Source organism: Marmota monax, unplaced genomic scaffold (genome assembly GCF_021218885.2).
Source record: "Marmota monax isolate L192 unplaced genomic scaffold, Marmota_monax_Labrador192_F-V1.1 WCK01_AAM20220418_F8-fsc00051, whole genome shotgun sequence".
Lineage (NCBI taxonomy): Eukaryota > Metazoa > Chordata > Mammalia > Rodentia > Sciuridae > Marmota > Marmota monax.
Window position 1 is genome coordinate 4,911,975 of NW_026695202.1, and position 21,482 is coordinate 4,933,456.

Sequence of the window (21,482 nt, forward strand, 5' to 3'; positions counted from 1 at the left end):
CAAGTTAAAAACAAAACTTCATGGGAAGTAGAGTTTTAACATGAGAAAAGAAACAGGTCTGAGGGGGAAATCAGGAATTTATTTTGGACATGTGGAGTTTGACCTGACTCTGGCACTTGTAAATAGAGAGGCCATATACCCAGTGGGCCTGGAGTCCTAAAGATCTCTGCGCTGCAGACATGAAAGTGGTTGTAGATAGTGACTGAAGCTGAGGGCAAAGAGAGATTACTAAGCAGGGAAGGAAAAGGGCTTTATGAGAAGAGGGCCCAGGGCTAGATCTGGAAGACACAATGGCCAGGGAGAGGGCCATGAGCTCTGTGTCGGGGAGAAGCAGTAGAGTGAGGAGTCACAGATGCCAAGGGAAGTTAGGGGGTCCAAAAGGCAGATGTGGGCACTAGAGACGTGTGCTGCCAAGATGACCTTGCAAGGTGACCAGAATGCGTCCTCTGGGTTTGCACCACTGATGGAGCTTGCTGCCCAGGTGACAGCTGTTTAGGCTGAGGGACAGGAGCAAGGCCAGGAGTGAATGGGAGTGAAGAAAAGGTGACAAAGAATCTGGACTGCCAGGCACAGAGGTGCACGCCTGTCATCCCAGCAGCTCAGGAGGTTGAGGCAGGAGGAACACGAGTTCAAAGCCAGCCCCAGCAAAAGAGAGGCACTAAGCAACTCAGTGAGACCCTGTCTCTAAATAAAATACAAAATAGGGCTGGGGATGTGGCTCAGTGGCTGAGTGTCCCTGAGTTCAATCCCTGATCCCCTCCCCGGAAAAGAGTCTGGAACACTCTGTGAAGATGTCTGTAAAGTGGTAGATAGACATGGTGGTAGCTTGAAGAGAGTTGAGGAAATGAGTTTTTATTTTATTTATTTTACTCTTTAAGGCAAAGCATCCTTAAATACATTAAGATACTGAGAGAATAATCCAGCAGAGAGTAAAAAGTTGAATATAGAAGGGAAGAGCCAGTTGGCCATGTAGGTTCCTAAAAGGCAGGAGAGGGTGGGACAGGGAGTTTAGTCCTGGGACAGAGGAGAGATTGCTCCTTGATTCTTTCAGGAAGAAAGAAGATGATCCACGTAGGTGGTAGAAGGTCAGTGATGGTCTTCCTTTGTGTTTGTCTTTCCTGAGAAACAGGGGGTGACACCATCTATTGTGGGGAGGGGACTTAGAGGGTAGCGGTGTGAGGGTCTTGGAGAAGGTTAGAGTTAGTCATGGAAAGGGAAGAGCAGGTGACCAAAGAAAATGGATGGAATGCCTGATGGGGTGAAGGTTGGTGAGCATGACCTGGTGGGAGAGAGACAGTGAAAGACGGAACCAGGGCAGTGTAGGTGGCATTGGTTGAGGGCAAGAATGATGTGGGTGATCAGCATCAGAGAGGTCCACATGTCCAGTGTGGCCAAGCAGGATTTCACATGGAAGAAACTGGAGGTGGAGCTATGAGCAGATGTTTTTGATGGTGAGACTTGGGGCACTCAGTGTCTTTTCAACCCCAAAGTCCTATCTCATATTGCAACCTACCATCCCCTGCACAGTTTCTTACCCCTACCCCCTCCCACTTCTTATCTCAAAATTGTCCTTAACTCTCCAAATCTAGTACAGTTGGAAGGCCCATATTAGGGCTCTTTGCCAATTTAAAAAATATGGCTGCTTCCCAGCTCCTGACACATGGCAGCAGTTTGCTAAGCTGGGTGGGAAGGCATCTTCCATATGCTGCAGATGAGTTTCCACTTGTCTGAGGGGACATGGACCAAAGTGGGCTTTGACAGCATGAGGAGGAAGGCCGACTGCAAAACAGCCTTCTTAGGCTACAACCCACTGTCTTCATCCACCTTCTTCCTAAACACGAAGGAACATGTTTTTCTTGCAGAAGGAGTTCTGGATGACACCTCACCTTGCAGTGAGCTTTACAGTTGAGCATGATGGACCAGGGTTAGCCCTGGTTAGTCCCCTCCCATATCCACCTGCTCTCCACAAAGTCTGGGCTTCCAGCTCGGTCCCTGAGCTGTTAAGAAGACTGAGCCTACTGGTAGCAGCCAACACACGATTAGGGGAAAGAGGACCTCTGGGGAGGACTGAGCAACACACGTGGCACTCAAAAAGCACCATTTCTCTTTTTAGCTTAACTCAGGTGATTCGAAAGTTTGCCAAGCAGCTGGATGAGTGGCTAAAAGTGGCTCTCCACGACCTCCCAGAAAATTTGAGAAACATCAAATTTGAATGTAAGTACAAATTTAGGAGCAGAATATAATGTTTTAGTGCCAAACATTGTACGTGATTGTTATTAAAATAATAACAGCTAACAGCTACCATTTGACTATAGAGCACTAGGTATTGTACTATGGACTGTATGTGCATGCACTTATTTAATTCTCATAAAATGTTTATTATGGGCGGCCTACTCCTCCTTTTACATAAAGAATTCAGGCTTAGAGAGGTAATAAACGACAGAGACAGAACTTACTACCAGTCTCTCAGATGCCCAAGTCTCTGCTTATCACCACCATACTCCTTATTCCAATTCATCCTCATGCCACCTCTGCAACATAGGAAAGGGTATCCCCATTCTACAGATGAGAATCTGAGAGGCAAAGCAACTTCCCCAAAGCCACACAGCTGGTAAGTAGGAGCTCTGAGATTTCCTTGAAGCTCTGCGATTGTGATAGCTGAAGACGGAACAGCTCAGGGCTTCATGTAGTCTCTGCCTAATTAGAAAGCCAAATTAATATTTCTCATAAGGGGCCTGGGGTTGTGGATCTATGCAGAGCATCGTCTCTCATGCCCCAGCACTAGCTGGGTCTTAAGAAAACTGCTTCTATTTTTCTATCACCATGTGTTCATGCTTGTGTGAGACTCGTGTGCAGCTCATTTGTTGCTATTAAACAAAGATGAAATGATTTTAAGCAAAACAGGGCTTTAAAATATATGTTTCTTAAAGCCCCATTTGAATGCAGCTTGCTATTCTTGCCCGAAATAAGTGCCAGGGAGGAAAATGAAGGCGATCAAATTACCCTGTCTCCGCAGGCAAAGGAGCCCTTTCAGAGGTGCTTTGAGGCCGCCTGCAGTGCCCATCACCTATTGATAAAGCCCGCTTTATTTCATGGCTCTCAGTTCTTTTCTTTTCTCCAGCACTAAATTCCACATCACAAAGTTAAAGAAAAAGTAATTAAGGAGAAGGATTAACGATTGATCGGCCTGGAAAATTAGAAGTTCATCTGCCCCCCCCATCCCCATTCCTTCACCCACACCCTATTTTTCAAACCAAACCAACTCTGAGTACAAATTAGAATAATCCTAGGGAAATTTTGGACTATTTCTTGACCAGTTCAGAAATTAATGAGAAGAAAACCCGGTGCCCATTTTAATTATGCTGACAAAACCAACCAGTTCAAAGTCGATAGCCAGGAGGTCTACTGAACCTTCCACCTGTGCGTGCCTGGAGGAAGCGTTCTTCCCAGGGAGCCCCGAGTGCATCTGGAGAATGTGTGTGTGTGTGTGTGTGTGTGTGTGTTTGGGGGGGGGGGGTGTTGGTAACAAATGCCACTCAAACTTTAAGACCTTGAGCAGGAACGTGTCTTTTCTGCTACAAAATTCACAGATATAAGGTCACCCCACTTGAAAATGGATCAGCTCAATATGTTGGTGTAGGAAACAAGATCTTTTCCTAAAGGCAGAGACCATTAAAATCTGCAAATAGGTTATGGAAATAATTTGATAAAAATGTCAGATTGGGCATGCAAAACCACATCACTGTGGAGCCTGGGTTCCACCCTAGAAGCACTCCCTACCCCCACACACCACGGAGTCTCAATCAAGATTTCCTATTAGACTACTACTTTTTAAAGGGACTTCTTCAAAGCTTCCATTTGATTCCTGCAATTATTTATGGAGAGAAGTGATTGAGCTTGCAATTAGCGAAATGAAAGACAAGTAAATAATTGCCTTTACTCACGGTTGATTGACGCCACCATTTCTCACACCTGCAAGTGTGGCATGTGAGTGACTTTGAAATCTGTACCCCAAATATCACCATTAGGAAATAGTTGTTGAAGCCCAAACAGGAGAACAAAGAATCAAATGCAGGGTTTTGTCAGTGGGTGCATAAAGTGGGGGTGGGCCATGTGACAAATTTAGGCAAAATGAGAAAGATACTTTTTGAAATCTGCCTCTGGGAAATCAAGGTAGAATCATAAAGCATGCACATATTTCCAATTAACTTTTTTCTTTTTGCAGTGTCGAGAAGGTTTTCCCAAATCCTGAGACGGCAAACATCGCTAAATCATCTTTGCCAGGTAGCTGTACCCTCTGTGTGTATTAACCACTGCTTAGTCATTGCAAATCCCCGGGAAAAATCCAGAAAAACAATTTCCTGTAGCTCTGTCAGGCCGACGACAGTGTTTAACTTCTGTGTTTAACTTCTACAGATGAGGAATAAAACTGGTAGCCAGTACCTGTTTCAACTCATATGCAAAATCATTTCTGACATCAGTTGCCCCTGAGCCTTTCAGATGTATTCAAGAGGCCGCAAATTTATGGATCCCTTAAGTCAGAGCTTTTCAGTCCCTATTGACATTTGGGTGTGCATGATTTCTTGTTTGTGCAATGTCCGTAGCCTCTAGCCACTAGATGCCAATAGTCCTACCCACCCAGCCCTTGTGACAGCCAAGAAGGCCAGTTCAGCCTAGGGGGTGAAATTTCCCCCACTGTGAGCCTCTGAGTCAGATAATTCAAAAGGGATAAACAGGATGATTTGTTTGTTGTGGCATCCAAGAGTTCAAAGCTAAATAGTACCTTAAATATTTGCCCAATTTTGTTTAGTTTTTCCAGATCTGCATTATTTTTAGCACAAAATTGACATGCACTTACCATAAAAAAGTTCAAACATGAAAGTGTATAAACTAAAAGTGAAAGACCCCACTCTGTGCTCTATGTACTCTATAGTTACAACTAGGTGGCATATAACTATTAATTTTGTGCCTAATGAAGGAACTAAAGTCTGTCAAGGCCACCCATTAATATCACACTCAATTACTAATAGCCTTAAAGCAGCAGTGACCAACTGATGGCCACAGACCAAATCTGGCCCTAGGACATGTCAGATTATTGTTTGATTTGCATATGATCAGGTTGTTTTTTTTTTTCAGTTGGTCACTAACAGTTGAAACTAGATGACAGCTAAATACCCAGATTGGTGTAGAAACCCTTGGAGAGCTGGTATCATGCCCAGAGGGCAGTTCCCCTGGCAGCAGCAGTATCTCAGCAGGCACCGCCCTCCTCACCCACCAACTCTCCTAGAGTTGGCCCACCTTGCTCATGTGTGTCACCTGCCTGCCCCTCTGTGTGTTGAGGTTTGCACCTTCTCCCATAAAGTGCTTCTGGGTCTGGTGATGCTGGTTCTTCAAGGTCAAGGCAGGAGGGAAGGCTCCAAACAGAATCCAGAGAGTAAAACTGCACCTCCCCACCCATCTCACACTTCCTGTCCTGTGCCTAGTGTACATGGCACAGGGATGATTTCAGGAAGGAAGGAAACCCTCAATAAGGAGGTTAACCTGTGCAAAGCCTGATAAATTAAGGGGATTCAGGGCAGAAGACAGCATCAGCAAAACCAAGAAACCTTCCTGAGGGCAGAGGCCAGCTTGGAAGGATGCTCCTTGGGTCATATCAGGGAACACAGACATGGTTTTGGTGCTTCTCTCTGGGGCTCAGATGGCTTAGGAAGGACTTTGCCCCTTCAACACACATGCAGGTATAAGCATCCATACGCATGCCTACAACCAAGTGTTGCACAAGCATGCACACACACACACACACACACAGCCTGGGGAGTGAAATTACCCCCACCGTGAGCAATTTTTCCACTTTCCACACTCAAAGACAGTATGCAATTTAATTGGCAAACACCACTTTTGCATCTACTGGACTGCCTCACACACATTCCTGGATCAGCCAGAGGACCGGGGTTGGTGTGAGAAATGAAATACCACAGAACATCTGCGCCAGTATCCCAGTGAGCTTTCCTAAACACACAGAGCAAACCAGACTAACAAGTCAACCAAAGACTCCCCCCTAACTCTCTGACCCAAGAGTCACATACCCAAGCTCTTCCAGGCACGCCAAGCAAGCCACTTGGCACTCATATCTCAGCCACTCAGAGCAGTGCCTACTCAAAACACTATGCTTAATGGCACCTGTCCTGGGGTGGGAGGAGTGGGGGTAGCAAACAAACAAACAAAAAATTAAATGTGAGTTTTACAAAGGAAAGAGAATGGAAACAGGCATAGAATATATACACATTCTATTTAGATAAGACAGTCAGAGGAAGCCCCTCTCTGGGTGTGTCAATTAAGCTAGCCCATCATGACTGCAGGGTTGCTGGGGCAAAGTGGGAGAAGCATGAGAACATCACGTACAAAGGCCCTGAGATATCAACACAGCCACGGCAAAGAGAACCAACCAGAACAGCAGCTGCTATTTTTACTGTGAATTATGCTTTTCAAACATTATCTCCATACCCTCAACAGCAGCCCTCATTAATACATAGGTGCTATCACTTCTCCATTTCATGAAGCAGTCAACTGAGATTAATCTTGCCTGTCCCAAATCAATGAGCTAGTTAGCAGCCAAGCCAGGATATGAAGTAGGTATGTTTGAATCCAGAAACCTGACTTTTACCTCCAGTTGCTTTTGTTATCATTAGACACTGATGCAATTTATGTATTTATATATTCTAGGCCTCTTTGGCCTTCAAAGACTTCGACAGTTATTTAAGTAAGCTATTGTGCTTGGACAGTCTAGGTTTAACAAGGGTTGACATTATTTACCATCCTCTGGAAGTTCAGAAGTATTATGAGATTTACAATGTCCTTGTGTATTTTCAATCTTTTTATTTTACTCAACGATGTTTTGAATACATGCAAGTAAAGGAAACGAGCGAGGGTATGTTTTTCTTGGCTTTTATTGGTATTGTTCCATATTGGTAATGTTGTTCCCAATTTTGTTCCAACTTGTAAATTTAAGTTCACTAGAGAGAGTTTGCTGGGGAAGTCACAGCCCTAACACACACACACACACACACACACACACATACAAAATTGATCCTTACAATGTACTTTCCTTTTTCCTCCATCTTGATTATTCATATTGCTTTTAATCATCCTAGTATACAAAAAGAAAAAACAAACAGAAAACCAGAGCTTAAACTAATCTAGAATGCATTTACATGATAATTCACATTTTGAAATATCTGGGCTTAAACCTATCATAGGCCAGAGGAGCAGGAACATTTCCTAAATCCGGCCTGGCCCTGTTGCTTCTCAAGTGCTAGAGACACAGGGGCTATGAAGCAGAGACCCCCCATCCCACAGGCATACATCAGAAAGCTGACAGATCTCTGGCCTTCGTCCCATTGTTTGATGGGGTCAAGACGAAAGGAGCTGGGAACAGCAGGGTCTGGTCTGGCCTAGGCCACCTTGGTAGTTCCTTAGAGAGAGAGAGAGAGAGAAGGGAAGAGTCAGGAGGAAACAGTGTCTGAGTCTTCTGAATGATGGACTTGTCTGCTGCTTTCCTGAAACGGAGTTTTCCTAAATTTCAGGGTAGTTTACGGAATTCCACATGCAGATTCATTAAAGAAGCTTAAAAGGAAACAATGTTAGGTGTTTTAACCTAAAACCCACAAACTAATGAGTGGATTGATTGGGTCACAGGCGTCTCGGACGGTGATCCACAGTGCAGACATCACGTTCCAAATGCTGGAGGACTGGAGGAACGTGGACCTGAACAGCATCACCAAGCAGACCCTCTACACCATGGAGGACTCTCGCGACGAGCACCGGAAACTCATCATCCAGTGTAAGGTGTTCCACCAGGGCTCATTTCCTTCTGATTTTGCTTTTTAAAGAAAGACAGAGTATCTTGGTATTTATTTAAGTGTCATTCTGCCCCTTCATTCTTCCTGGGTCCCATCCTCTTTATTGTTCCCATCAGATGGGTTGACCCAGACAGAAGGGCCAGTTGACATGTGTCAACACAGCTGGTGCAGTTGGGCAGCACACAATGTCATGCAAAGGACCCCACATATGACCCCAGATGCCAGGCATACCTCCCTGGTGGTGACATAAACAATGGGGACTAGAGCTTACTGCCTGTCTCCGCATGTGTCAGTCTGGAGTCCACAGCTGCTTCAGGGGAGGGTCACATGAGTCGGTGCACCTATTGGCAGGAGAAACTTCCAGGCACATTAATGCTTGAGAAGGGGTGGACAGTGATTTACTTCTGCCAGCATACATTCATGTCCATGTGGACAGAGACTTCCAACTACAGACTGTGTGTGTGCTGCTCCAAATACGACCCTGACCTGGGCAGGGCCTCTGATTTGAGGAGAAAAGCAGCAGGAGAGGGCCAAGGGACACCATCACCTCTGTCCTGCCCAGGGCATCCCCACAGCCTTTCAGGGTCCCCGGCCACCTCCCCGCTCTAGTGGTTCTTCCTTTGCCACGCATCTCAGGAGAAGGCAGCTTGAAGACAGGAAGGAGGAGATCAGTACTCCTTCCGGGGGGATTTTAGAAAGACTGATGCTGAGATCATGGGTGGAGCAGGGGGATGGCTATAGCACCTTGCACCTTCTGTATGGTGCAAGTGACCTTGTTCAGGATGCTGCAGAGAAGCTGTCCCCATGAAGAGGGGCTATTCAGAGTTTCCCAGGCCCCTCTGAATTCCAAGATACACCTTCTGTGCTGTCATCTTGAGGGGCATATATCTCTAGTCCCCCAGTCTGAGCTTATGATGCTTATATAAAAAGTCCTCTAAGATATTTGTTAGAGGACTCTTTCCCCTTAAGGTCTTTTCAAAAGCAAATAGAGCAGCTGGAATACTGGACCATGTGGACCCTCCCAAGGCTTCTTTCCTGGCCAAGCCCTATCTCAACTCAGGCTCCCATTTCTTCCTCTGCAGCTGCCCCCAGCCCACTCCTCCTCAGTTAAGAATTTTAGAGGTCATCACTGAAATAATGATGCAGTTTTTTGACTGTCTGATGTGTGCCAAGTTCTGCATCAAATCCACCATATGCTGACTTCACTTAATCTGTCCATCAGCCCTGTGAGGAACACTCCCTTGTCACCCCCACTTTACAGATGAGAAGATGCAGCCCCAAAGAACTGGGGAGGCTTCCCAGAGTCATGTGGCAAAGTAGCAAAGCTGGATGTGAAACCAGGCCTCATCTTGGCCTCACAACCAGAATTAATGGCAAATCAGAAGTTGAACAAATAATTCACAAATGCACTGCATCTTACCAAAGAGGACTGAGCTTTGTGATGCAGGGTCAGGAAGGGGAGATTGAGGAAACGTACCAAACTTGAAGGCCAACGGCCCAGTGCACGGGTGTCAGCCCCGAATCTCCCCACTAGACAGTTGGGGAGTCCCTGAACCAGAGTGAACTGGACCAACAGAGCAGCAGCCCCTCCGCCCATTCATTCAATCCTGTTTTTATTGGCTAACAGCTGCTTAGCAGATAATGCACTAGATAATAAAGATACCAGACAAAGAACTGGCAAGTCACAGACCTGACTGTAACCCCGCCTTATTAGTGATAGAATAAAGTGCCATGAAAGAACAGAGGCGGACTGATCAGTTTGGGGCAAGGGCCCCAGGCAGGGTTAGACCCCTCAGTAGAAAAGGTATAAAACAGCAGAGCATGTTGGGAACTGACAAATACATGAGATGGCCAGCCCTCCCAGCATTCACAGGCATGGAAGATGAGCCAGGGAAGGTCGGTGGGGGCGCTGATGTCCTAATGCTGTGAATGCCCTGCTAGGACTTGGAGTCTGATTCATTCAGTTTTACTTTGCTCATCCTGCACCCCCTGCTCCTTTGAGGTGCACCTCTGTTTAAACACAACTGCAGGAGTTGTGTGGGGCTCTCCTTTGTTTACAGTGTACCAGGAGTTTGACCACCTGCTGGAGGAGCAGTCGCCCATCGAGTCCTACATCGAGTGGCTGGATACCATGGTGGACCGATGCGTTGTAAAGGTTGGTAAGCTGGAGCGGAAGGGGCAGCCTTGGGTCCTTCAGCACTTCACTTGTCTGTGTGAACAGCTGGCTAATACAGAGCCCCCAGTGAGCCACGGGCAGCTGTGAGTTCTTGGGTTCCAAGGGGAGACCTGGCCCTCAGCCCTAGGAGGTGGAAGCCCGACCCTGCATCTCCCATCCCTGATTCAGTCACATCAGCCTCTCTACTGTGTGCACTGAGTATTGGCATACGATTCAATTTTTAAGTGTATTTTTGCTGCAGAACATTGTTCCACAGTATTAAGACCCATGAGCCTCCCTGTCATTTTTCAAATAGAAATAAATGAAAAGTCAAGATGATCACTATTAATCCCATTCAATTCCTTGTAGGTGGCTGCCAAGAGACAAGGGTCCCTGAAGAAAGTGGCCCAGCAGTTCCTCTTGATGTGGTCCTGTTTTGGCACCAGGGTGATTCGGGACATGACCTTGCATAGCGCCCCCAGTTTTGGTAAGAACACCCCAGTCCTCCCCACATTCCTTTTCTCTGAGCTGTATGTACTGAATCCACCTCTGTGAATTAGTTGTATTGAGGCTACAAGTTCCTCTGTTGGAAACATGTCTATGTTGGGGACCTAACATTGTTGGGACTTTCAGAGAAGAAAGATGACACTGCTTTCTGAAAATGAAGTATCCAGTCTGAAAAGGAGAGGATCACACACAGAGTATGACCTGAGTTTAAAGAGGAGTAAACAGTAATGACTGGGCACCCCCTTTACAAGATGTCCCCAGTGCCTTCGTGCCGCTTCCACAGGACTGTTTCCCAAGTGGGCCCATGAAGAGGCCTCTAAGTTTAAACATTTGCAAGTGACCCGATGGAAACTTCTTTTTTTAATTGACTTTTTATTTTTAAAATGATTGACATTTGTTTTACTGGCCCCCTGGGTTTTCTACTTCCTTACCCAAGTCCTTACCTACTGCTTTCTAGTATAACAGGCCTTGAAATCTCTGCCCAGTGGTCCTGTTTCTGCAGGCAGAAACCTAATCACCAAGTTAATGTGAATGCCTCTGCTACATAGTAGGACACAGTTTTCTACCTTTCACTGAAAAGAATGAAGTATGCATTGAGTCTGGGTCCTTAAAGTGGGGACTTTACGGCATTCTGTGAACATTCGAAATCACAAAACACTTTGGTCTTCATTTTATAGGCATTTTGGTAAAGGACTATTGGTATAAATTTTCAGGGTAATTGCTTAAGTTCTCTATTAACCTTGCAAGTAGAGATGTGGTTTTATTTCTCATTATCTCCAATTAAGCTGGTCAGCTCCAGATTTTGCACTGGGTTTAATTTGACACTTTTCCATCTAGCTTTCTATGGTCTCTGTCACCATTTTCCAGTCAGGCTATACAATGAAGTGACGACGAGGTGAAACACAGAGCACCATTTTTTCTAAACAGCCCTGTCCATGAAAGACCATGTTTGCCCACTCAGAGAGGCATTTTGTTGCAGATTTCTTTAATCTTAGTTCTGAAAGTTCTCTGAACCTTCCTGCAGCATGGCTACAGATGGAAATTCTCTTGGAGAGCTGAGTATGGAAATGCTCTGGTGACTGCTACCTGGGCAGTGCCATCAGGCATGGCATTTTGATGACTTCCAGTCAGCAGAGTTACTGTTAGCACATGTTACCTCTAGGTCTGGAAAAATCATTGATGCATAACTGTTTTCACTTAAGTAAATGGTTGAAAACTATTTGAGATTTTTGTCGTTGTTTCAAAACTCAAAAGATTCAACAGTGTCACGCATAAACACACATGTACTCACCCACAAAGCAAGCATCCCCTTTTTGTTTTATTCCTTTAAATTTGCTGATTCATGAACTAAGTATAGCACTGACTACTTTCCATTAGACAGGGAAAGCAGTTCCCTTTCTACTACCTCTTGCGATTCATTTGTTTTTATTAATAGTCAATGTGAAAAAGGAAGTTTGGACACTTAGGACAATTAGGGTTTATAAATAGGTTGAATTTATTACTGAGAAGTATGGTTCCTTAAAATGTGTTTATTTCTTTTTGAACCACACACTATTTTAGAATATGCTGGAAGCTCAGGCAAATGGCCAAAAAAAAAAAAAATTAGAAAAGGAAAGATATATTAACCCAATTTCACTTTTACAGTATTTTTCAACCTTGAATGAGTTGAAATAATACCTGCCTCCAAGTCCATTTAGCAAACTATCTGAAATGGTCCAGCTCATCTGACTCATTGTTGAGTTTTGCAGCTTGGGGTGACAGGCAAGTTGAAAGAATTTGCGGCAGACAAAAGCCCAGCTCCCCCTTTCTGCCTGTATATGTCAAAGACCCAGTTGGTGGCTGTGTTTGGGTCATGTGTTCCCTGTATGAAAACAGCTAATTAGGAAAAAGAGCCCTCTGTTCCCTGGCCCCCTCCCCCAGCCCAAGGGGCCAGCTCCATGTATCTCATAACTCCCACCCGGTCCTCTCCTCAGGGCTGTGAATAGGTGGCAGCCCCACAGGCTGATCATTACAATGATCGCGTGGGATACCAAAAGGATCCCGTGGGGGATTCGATCACCTCTTCCCAGAACAGCCCCTTTCAAAGGTAGTTGACTCCTTTCTTTTCCTTAATTCTTTTTCACTCTTTTCTCCCTAATTCCTTTCCACTGAAAGAACTTATGCTGTGAACTAAAGTAACCAGATTTGTCCTTGCTGTAAGCAATGATTTCTAGCAAAATTAGTCAGTAAAGGTGGCAGGCAGTGAACTTTCAGTCCTGATGGAGCTGAGCAAATTTATTTCAATAAAACACACCATATTTTCAGTTGACTGGTCTGATTTCAGCTCAGAGGCTACCTGGACCCCAGTCAGCACTGGGCCTTTCCCATTGCACTCTGGGTTTCTTTCACTGTTAGGAACATCTGAAGGGCAATAAGCACTCCAGTGTAAAACAGTTTGAAAAGAGCCCCTGTGTGACAGCTGAGGGGGCAGGATTGCATGTCACTTCTGTGGTTTGTGTTTTTACATGTGTGTTTTCTGGACTAGCGTCAAATCTCACCCCCTGGGCGGGGTTGGGAGGCCCCATGGGTGTCTGTCAGGGAGTGGTTCCCAGACCAAGTGGCCATGACCAGGCTTCTACACTGCTTCTCTACACTCAGATGTCTTGGCCTGTCTCTGAGTCAAGCAGAACCTGCTAAAAACTGCAGGATTTTGACATTCACAATGTCACGCAGGCCCTCTCCAAGCCCGAGGAGGCAGGGATTGCCCTCTCTGTATGGAGAAGAGGATCTGTATGGATTGTGCAGGAGGCAGGCTGATTCAGCCTGAACTGGGTCCCAGGCTCAAGTGGAGCTCCTTCTCCTACACCAGCTGCCTCTTCCCCTGGGGGTCGAATATCAATGACACCCACAACAAAGGCCTAGTAGACTTTACATTAGGCATTTCTCATTCGCTTCTAACATAATACTGTGGGTCTCTATTAGTGCCCTCATGTGACAGATGAGGAAACTGAGGTGGAACTTGAAGACTTCCCTAAGATTAGACACAATAAGGAGACAAAGATGGAATAGTGATAATTATTATAACAAATATTAGTAAGCACACACTACATTTAATTCTCACATTAACTCGGCAAGGCCAAAAATAGGTGTCTTTCTACAAAGGTGAAAAGAGAGCTTGGAGAAGTGTTTTACCCAAGATCAAGGTGGCAAGTGGCAGAGTTGTATGTCAAATTGGGTCTGCCTGACCACAATGCCCATGCTTATTCAAGTATCACACTTACCCTGGGCTCCGATGCATGGCACAAAAGGGCTATCACCGACACTGATGGTTTTAAATACACACATGTATATGGGTTAAAATTAAAAGAGGCTAAGAGAGAAAAGAACGTTGATTACAGTAATAACATTTGCCAGAGGACAATAGAATAATAAATGTTATTCAAGAGTAAGGGCAACTAGGGCTGGTGATAGAGCTCAGTTGGTAGAGTGCTTGCCTCATATGCACAAGGCCGCCCTGGGTTCAATCCCCAGCACCACAACTAAAAGATATACTCAGTTATAGGAAGACTAAGGGAATCTGGCACCCACAGGTCTTCATTTACGAAAACAAAAAACAAAAGATGCATTTCAGCAAAAAGAAAAAGCCACAGGTAAGGTCTGTAATACAAGAAACCACAATTTTCTGGTCATTGTTGCAGTCTACTTGGAAGTCTGATAACCATTTTATTAATGGTGATGACAAGGTAGCTCGGAGTTCCAGGAGCGACTGTCTCAAGGGTGGGGTTTCCTTGCTTTTATGATCCACTGTCTGACACAGTGTGACTTCTGCCATGTTATTGGTCCAAGAAGTCACAGGTCTACAAAGATCCAAGGGCAGCACAGACCCACTGTTATCAATGGGAAGAATGTAAAAGAATGTGAGGGCTCTGGGCTGGGGTTGTGGCTCAGTGGCAGAGTGCTTGCCTAGCATGTGTGTGGCACTGGCTTCAATTCTCAGCACTGCATATCAATAAATAAAGTTCCATTGACGATGACAACAACAAAAAAGACAATTATGGAAAAAAAAAGAATGTGAGGGCTCTATTTTCAGATGAGAGAAAAATTTAAATATGTAAATAAATGAACTTTTTACTCCAATTTTAGAACTAATCTTTTAAAAGTGTGTTTTAAAAAGATAAAACCAAGTTTGAGGAAAAATATAATAGAGTAGTGGGAAAAATACAAAATAGTATAGTAGACATAAAGACTAAATGATAAAGTAAATGAAAAATCTCTTCCTTTGAGAAACATCAGGCAAATATATATATATAATTTGTTCTTTTTAGTTATACATGACAGTAGAATGTATTTTGACATATCATCCATATGTAAATGGAATATAATTTCTCATTGTTATGGTTGTACATGACATGGAGTTATATTGGTTATGTATTCATATATGAACCTAGGAAAGTTATGTCCAGTTCATTCTACTATCTTTCCTATTCCCATCCCTCCTCCCTTCCCTTCATTTCCTTTGTCTAGTTCAATGAACTTCTATTTTTCCTTCTGCCTTCCCTTATTGTGTGTTAGCATCTACATATAAGAGAGAACATTCAGCCTTTGTTTTTTGGGGTAGGGATTGGCTTATTTCACTTCTCCAATTCCACCCATTTACTGGCAAATGCCATAATTTCATTCTTCTTTAAGGCTGAGTAATATTCCATTTTGTATATATAACACATTTTCTTTATCCATTTATCTATTGAAGGGCATCTAGGTTGGTCCCATAGCTTTACTATTGTGAATTAAGCTGCTATAAACATTAATGTGCCTGCATCACTATAGTATGCTGACTATAAGTTCTTTGGATATAAGCCAAGGAGTGGGATAACTGGGTCAAATGGTGGTTCCATTCCAAGTTTTCGAAGGAATCTCCATACTGCTTTCCAGAGTAGTTGCACCAATTTGCAGTCCCACCAGCAATGTATGAGTGTGCCTTTTCCCCACATCCTCATCAACATTTATTATTACTCATATTATTGATAAATGTCATTCTGACTGGTGTCAGTGTAGTTTTAATTTTCATTTCTCTAATTGGTAGAGATGTTGAACATTTTTTCCAAACATTTGTTGACTGATTGTATTTCTTCTGTGAAGTCTCTGTTAAGTTCCTTAGCCCATTTATTGATTGGGTTGTTATTATTATTATTGGTGTTAAATTTTGTGAGTTCTTTATATATCCTGGAGATTAATGCTCTATCTGAGGTGCAGGTGGCAAAGATTTTCTCCCATTCCATAGGCTCTCTGTTCAGGTTCTTGATTGTTTCCTTTGCAGTGAAGAAGTTTTTTAGTTTGATACCATCACATTTATTAAGTCTTGATTTTACTTCCTATGCTTTAGGGATCTTGTTGAGGAAGTCAGTTCCTAAGCCAACATGCTGGAGATTTTGGGGCCTTCTTTTTCTTCTAGTAGACACAGGGTCTCTGGTCTAAAGCCTAGGTCCTTGATCCACTTTGAGTTGAGTTTTGTGCAGAGTAAGAGATAAAGATTTAATTTCATTTTGCTGCATATGGATTTCTAGTTTTCCCAGCATCATTTGTTGAAGAGGCTATCTTTTCTCTCCAATGCATGTTTATGGCACCTTTGTCTAGTATAAGATAACTGTATTTATGTGGATTTGTTTCTGTGTCTTCTATTCTTTACCATTGGTCTACATGTCTGTTTTGGTGCCAATACCATGCTGTTTTTGTTACTGTTGCTCTGTAGTATAGTCTGGTATTGTGATGCCACCTGCTTCACTCTTCTTGGTGAGGATTGCTTTGGCTAATCTAGAAAAATAAGAGTATTTTTCCAAATGAATTTCATGACTGCTTTTTCTATTTCTATGAAGAACATCATTGGAGAGGGGCTGGGGATGTGGCTCAAGCGGTAGCGCGCTCACCTGGCATGCGTGCGACCCGGGTTCAACCCTCAGCACCACATACAAACAAAGATGTTGTGTCCGCCGAGAACTAAAAAAAATAAATAAATATTTAAAAATTCTCTCTCTCTCTCTCTCTCTCTCTCTCTCTCTCTCTCTCTCCCTCTCTCTCTCCCTCTCTTTAAAAAAAAAGAAGATCATTGGAATTTTAATAGGAATTGCATTAAATCTGTATAGTGGCCATTTTGACAATATTTATTCAGGCAAATATATTTTTATAGGCAAGTTTTACCAAACTTACAAGAGGCGTATAATTCTCAGCACATGAAAATAAACAGGAAGACATGAAAATTAGTATTTAAGAAAATAAAAATTAAAATAAGAAGCACAGTAAAACTCATTTAATGAAGTTAATCCCAATTTCAAAATCTGGCAAGAACAGTAGATGAGCCTGGTGTAGTGGCACATGCCTATAATCCCAGTGGCCCAAAAAAGTGAGGCAGGAGGATTGCAAGTACAAAGCCAGCCTCAGCAATTTAGTGAGACCCTAAGCAATGTAATGAGACTCTGTCTCAAAATAAAACATTAAAAAAGGCCCAGAGGGCGGGGGGGGGGGGGGGGGGGCGGGGGTTGTGGCTCAGTGATAGCGCACTGTCTGGCATGTGTGAGGCGCTAGGCTCAATTCTCAGCACCACATAAAAATAAATAAATAAATAAATAAAGATATTGTGTCTACAACTAAAAATATATATATATTTTAAAAAGGGCCCAGGATGTGTGTTTATGGTTATGCACCCCTGGTACCAAAAAAACAAAACACTCCCCCCCCCCAAAAAAAAGAGGAAATTAAAGATGAAAAAGTTTTGGTGAAAATTCTAGCAGATCTAATTCAGTAGCAGTTTTTTTTAAAAATCATGATTAATTAGGACTGTGCCAAAAATTCAAGTATGATTCAAAGTCTGAAAAATGACTAATTAACTTACTATATTAATAGATTAAAAGAGAAAAATCATACCATCATCTCTAGGGATACAGAGAAAAACACTTGATGCCATTCAGCTCTCGAATATGGTTTTTGAGAAGGGGATTTGTTTAACATAAAAGATTATCTAAAAATCTGCAACAAACATCATATTAAATGGTGACTTTTAGAAGTTTTCCCCTTTAAGACATGAAAATACAGGAGTGACTTCTGTTACTAATAAATACATGCTGGAGGTCCTAGTCACTGCAATAAGAAAAAAACATAAGAAATGGAAGGAAAACACAAAATTGTCTTTATAGCTGTCATGATTGCAGATAAAGAAAAGAGAAACCACAAACTAATAGAGCAAATAAGAATTCAGCCAGGTTACAGATTCAGTAACTGAATAATACTAACTTGAATTACAAATATATATAATATGTATTTGTGTATATAAGTATGTGTGTGTATGTATGTGGAGATATATATATATATATATATATATATATATATATATATATATGCCGTGAATAATAGAAACTGAAATTAAAAACTACCTAGAAATAATTCTAAGAAATTATTTTAAGATCTTCAAGGACAGATTTTTAAAAGTTATCAAAATATACCATGCTCATGTTTGGAAAGACTCAACTTCAAAAAATATTAACTCTCTTCAAATTAATACATAAATTCAATGAAATTCCAGCCCAAATCTTTCTTCGATTTTGATAATCTGATCTTAAAGTTCCTTTGGAAAAGTAAAAGGCCCAGAACATAAAGATAATGTGAAGGTAAGGAAGAGCAAGGGACAAGGATTCACTTCTCAGACTCAGGTTTATCATAAAGACAGTGTGGCGTTCTGATCATGTCAGACAAAGAGGGAAGAAATAGAGCAGAGAGGCCAAGACAGACTGACATGAAGCTGGCCTTCATCAGCTCCTATAAACTAAGTGTTAAAATCAGTGGAGAAATGTTCTGAAAGAAGAACTTTAGAGTAAATAAAATAAATTTAATTCCCTTCCCTACAACTTCTGAAAAGAAACATCTAAATGAAAAACAACAACAACAACAACAAAATCAGTTCTTAAACTTCTTGGAAGAAAACATGAAGTGATATCTTTATGATCTTGGAAAAGGACAAGCACAAAGGAAAATATTGCCAAAATTGACACATTTGGATTTTAAACTTCTGTTTAACAAGTAGAACATAAGCAAAGTGAAACATAAAAGCCATAGAGAGGGAGAAGATATTTTGCAATGCGTGTAACTATCATACAATGTATAATAAACCTCTTTAGATTTTTTAAGACAAATACCCAGCGTTTGTCTGATCATTATACACTAGTAGAAAAATAAGCAAAGGATATGAATAAACAATCCACAAAAGAGTAAATTCAAGTGGACAATGATCATACGAAAAGATGTGCAACTTTGTAGTAATTAGGGTGATAAAAATTATAATGACAGTATCTCATACCATTCAGACTGGCAAATGCTAAATTTCACACAGCCCAGTAACATCATGCAACATTTTGGTGAGCAAGAGTCATGATCTCATAAGACTGAAGTTGGAAGTGCTGTTGGACCATCTATTCCACTTCAGTCCCAGACACCAGGACAGGTAGAGAAATATTAAAATTGCAGCCAGTTTTCAATGGTGAGAAATTGACAACAGAAGAATGGATAAATTGTGGTGTATCCAAACAGTGGCCATTAAAATAGACCTATGCATGTATTATACCATTTACATTGGATTTGCAAACAAAAAACAATATTACATGTACAGATGCATACATACATATATACATACATGTAGCAAGAACATAAAATGCATGTGAACAATAAATCAAGATAGTGATTACTCGGATGATAATGAGGGGACAGAGGGATTCATGAAGAGAATGCAGGGAGCTTTATCTTTTCAACTAAAAAAATGGATTCAAATGTGATCAAATGTTAACATATTATACAGGCAGGTGATAAGTATATTGCCATTCATTTTTAAAATTTAGGGTTTTCTGTGTTTGAAGCTTTTTCATAGGGAAAAAAAATGCAATCAATTAGATTACCATATCACAACAACCAAAATCTCTTTTGTGTCTATTCTAATATCTTTTTCATATCAGGCTTGCTTGAGCCTCTACCACGAGCCTGGCACTGTTCTGGGTGCTGGGCCCAGAACTTTCAGTGGGAAGGACATAAAAATCCCTGCAATATGGGGTTTACAGTCTAGGGGAGGGAGGCACATCATAAAGATAAATGAGTTAAATATATAGTATAATAGATGATGGTAAGTATTACAGATGGATGAAGCAGGGGGTGTTAGCTGCAATATATTCTCTCTTTTTCTCCCATTAATCCTTCTCTATCTCCATTTTTATTTTCCTGTATTCTGTTTGCTCTGTTCCTGAACTGTTTATTGCCCAATAACCTTAACGATGGATTTCTGCTTACTAAGACCACAGTAGCCTTTGTGAAGTCAGAGACTGAGCTTCATGCATCCTTTGTATTCATCATACAGCACAATAGCAGGCAGGTGGCAGTAGCTTTACAAACTCTTGTTGTTCAAAGATGATTGAAAATTAACAGACGGATTGGGTAACAGATCGGTGCCATTAAGGAAGAGAGCTAAAGCCCAGATCAACAATTCCCCCCTGGTACTGGCCTCCAAGCCCAGCTCTGGTGTTCCTAAGTGTGGCTTTAGGCATGTTCCTTTGTCTTATCAGATCTTGTTGTTTCCTGACCCATAAAACCAGAAGTTTGTAGGAGATGCTTTCCAAGGTTCTAAAATTGTAAAATTATTAGCCTAAAACCATTTTGACCATCCAGTGTTTTCCAGCCTAATTCATTAATTTGTAGTTGTTTCTTTCTATCCATGTCAACTCAACATCCCAGCAAATGATTTCTTTATATGGACACCTTTTCCTTTTAAGTATTTAATGCTATCTTTTGACTTATTTGACTCTAACTCTATGAAACAAATCAGTCATTTCGTGGTTCTCCAGATAATCATCCAATAGATACCACTTACTAAGATCTGATATGTACTTTTCCTCCTTCTGGCACTTTTGCAATGTAGGTTTTATCATCCTGCTTTTAGAGAGCATCACATTGCATAATGTTGGAGAAGCAACTTCAGGAGCAGACAGACTTGGGTTCAAGTCCTGGTCCTACCATTTAATAACTGTGTGACTTTGAACAGTTACTTTACCTCTGTGTCTCAATTTCTTCCTTTATACGGTATTATCTCCCATGGTTATGATTAGTATCACATGCATAATCTACAGTGACCATTGTGGTTGCCACAAAGCAAAAGCTCAATAAGTATCTGATTTTGTTTTTAACATTCAAAAGGACTGAGGGGAGTAACTTGAAAAATAGGAACAAAAATGCCCTCCATGACAATTAAGAGACAAGGAGGGGAATCAGGAGGAGGATCAAAGGGGAGTAACGGGAGAGGAAGTGATCGCAATCTGCTATATGCATGTGTGAATGTGTCACAATGAAAACCACTATTCTATATAATAAATATGCACTAATTTAAAAAAAAAAAGCCCTCCTTCCAAGAGAGTTGTAGAAATGAAACCAGAGACTTTAAGCATAGAAACCAGCACACAGGAAAATCTTTAAAAATGACTGCTCACATTCCCTTTTATGAAATAATCTACCCTACATTGAAAATGAAGAGCACTGCTTGAAAATAACAAATCTTCTCAATCAGATGCCTTTTCTAAGTCCCGTGTACTAAATGAAGTCTCAGAAACACTTAGGGAAAGAATTTAGTTGTTACAAATTTGAAATTTCAATTCTGCTCCCAGAATTATGTTGGGTACGTTGGCAGAAACCAGTGAACTAGAAGGTAAAGTCCCTGCCGTGAACATACTTACAAGCCAAGTGGGAAATACAGTATCCTTCAGGAAGGCAGAAAAATGAATGACCCTATGTCGAAAAGCTGCAGAGAGTGAGGGGAGGCCGGCGGGTAGGTGGGAACTCAGAAGCATGAAGAAAGATGGCTCAGTGGCTGTCATTTTTTTAATGGTGGCATACTAACAGAGAGGGGGATTAATGAAATTGGGAACACAACAAAGAAGAGCAACCTCTGACCCTAGGGAGAT

General features: G+C 42.1%; 1 protein-coding gene across 3 annotated transcripts in view; it reads left to right on the forward strand.

Moving 5' to 3' along the window:
• Positions 1–21,482, forward strand: part of Rfx4 (regulatory factor X4) — a 161,249-nt gene that overhangs the window by 114,532 nt on the left and 25,235 nt on the right. For all 3 annotated transcript variants that reach the window (XM_058574262.1, XM_058574261.1, XM_058574263.1), the window contains 5 exons: positions 2,114–2,214; positions 4,226–4,284; positions 7,696–7,840; positions 9,920–10,014; positions 10,384–10,501. In XM_058574262.1, the coding sequence (XP_058430245.1) occupies positions 2,114–2,214; positions 4,226–4,284; positions 7,696–7,840; positions 9,920–10,014; positions 10,384–10,501 (518 nt within the window). The remainder of the gene's footprint in view (positions 1–2,113; positions 2,215–4,225; positions 4,285–7,695; positions 7,841–9,919; positions 10,015–10,383; positions 10,502–21,482) is intronic.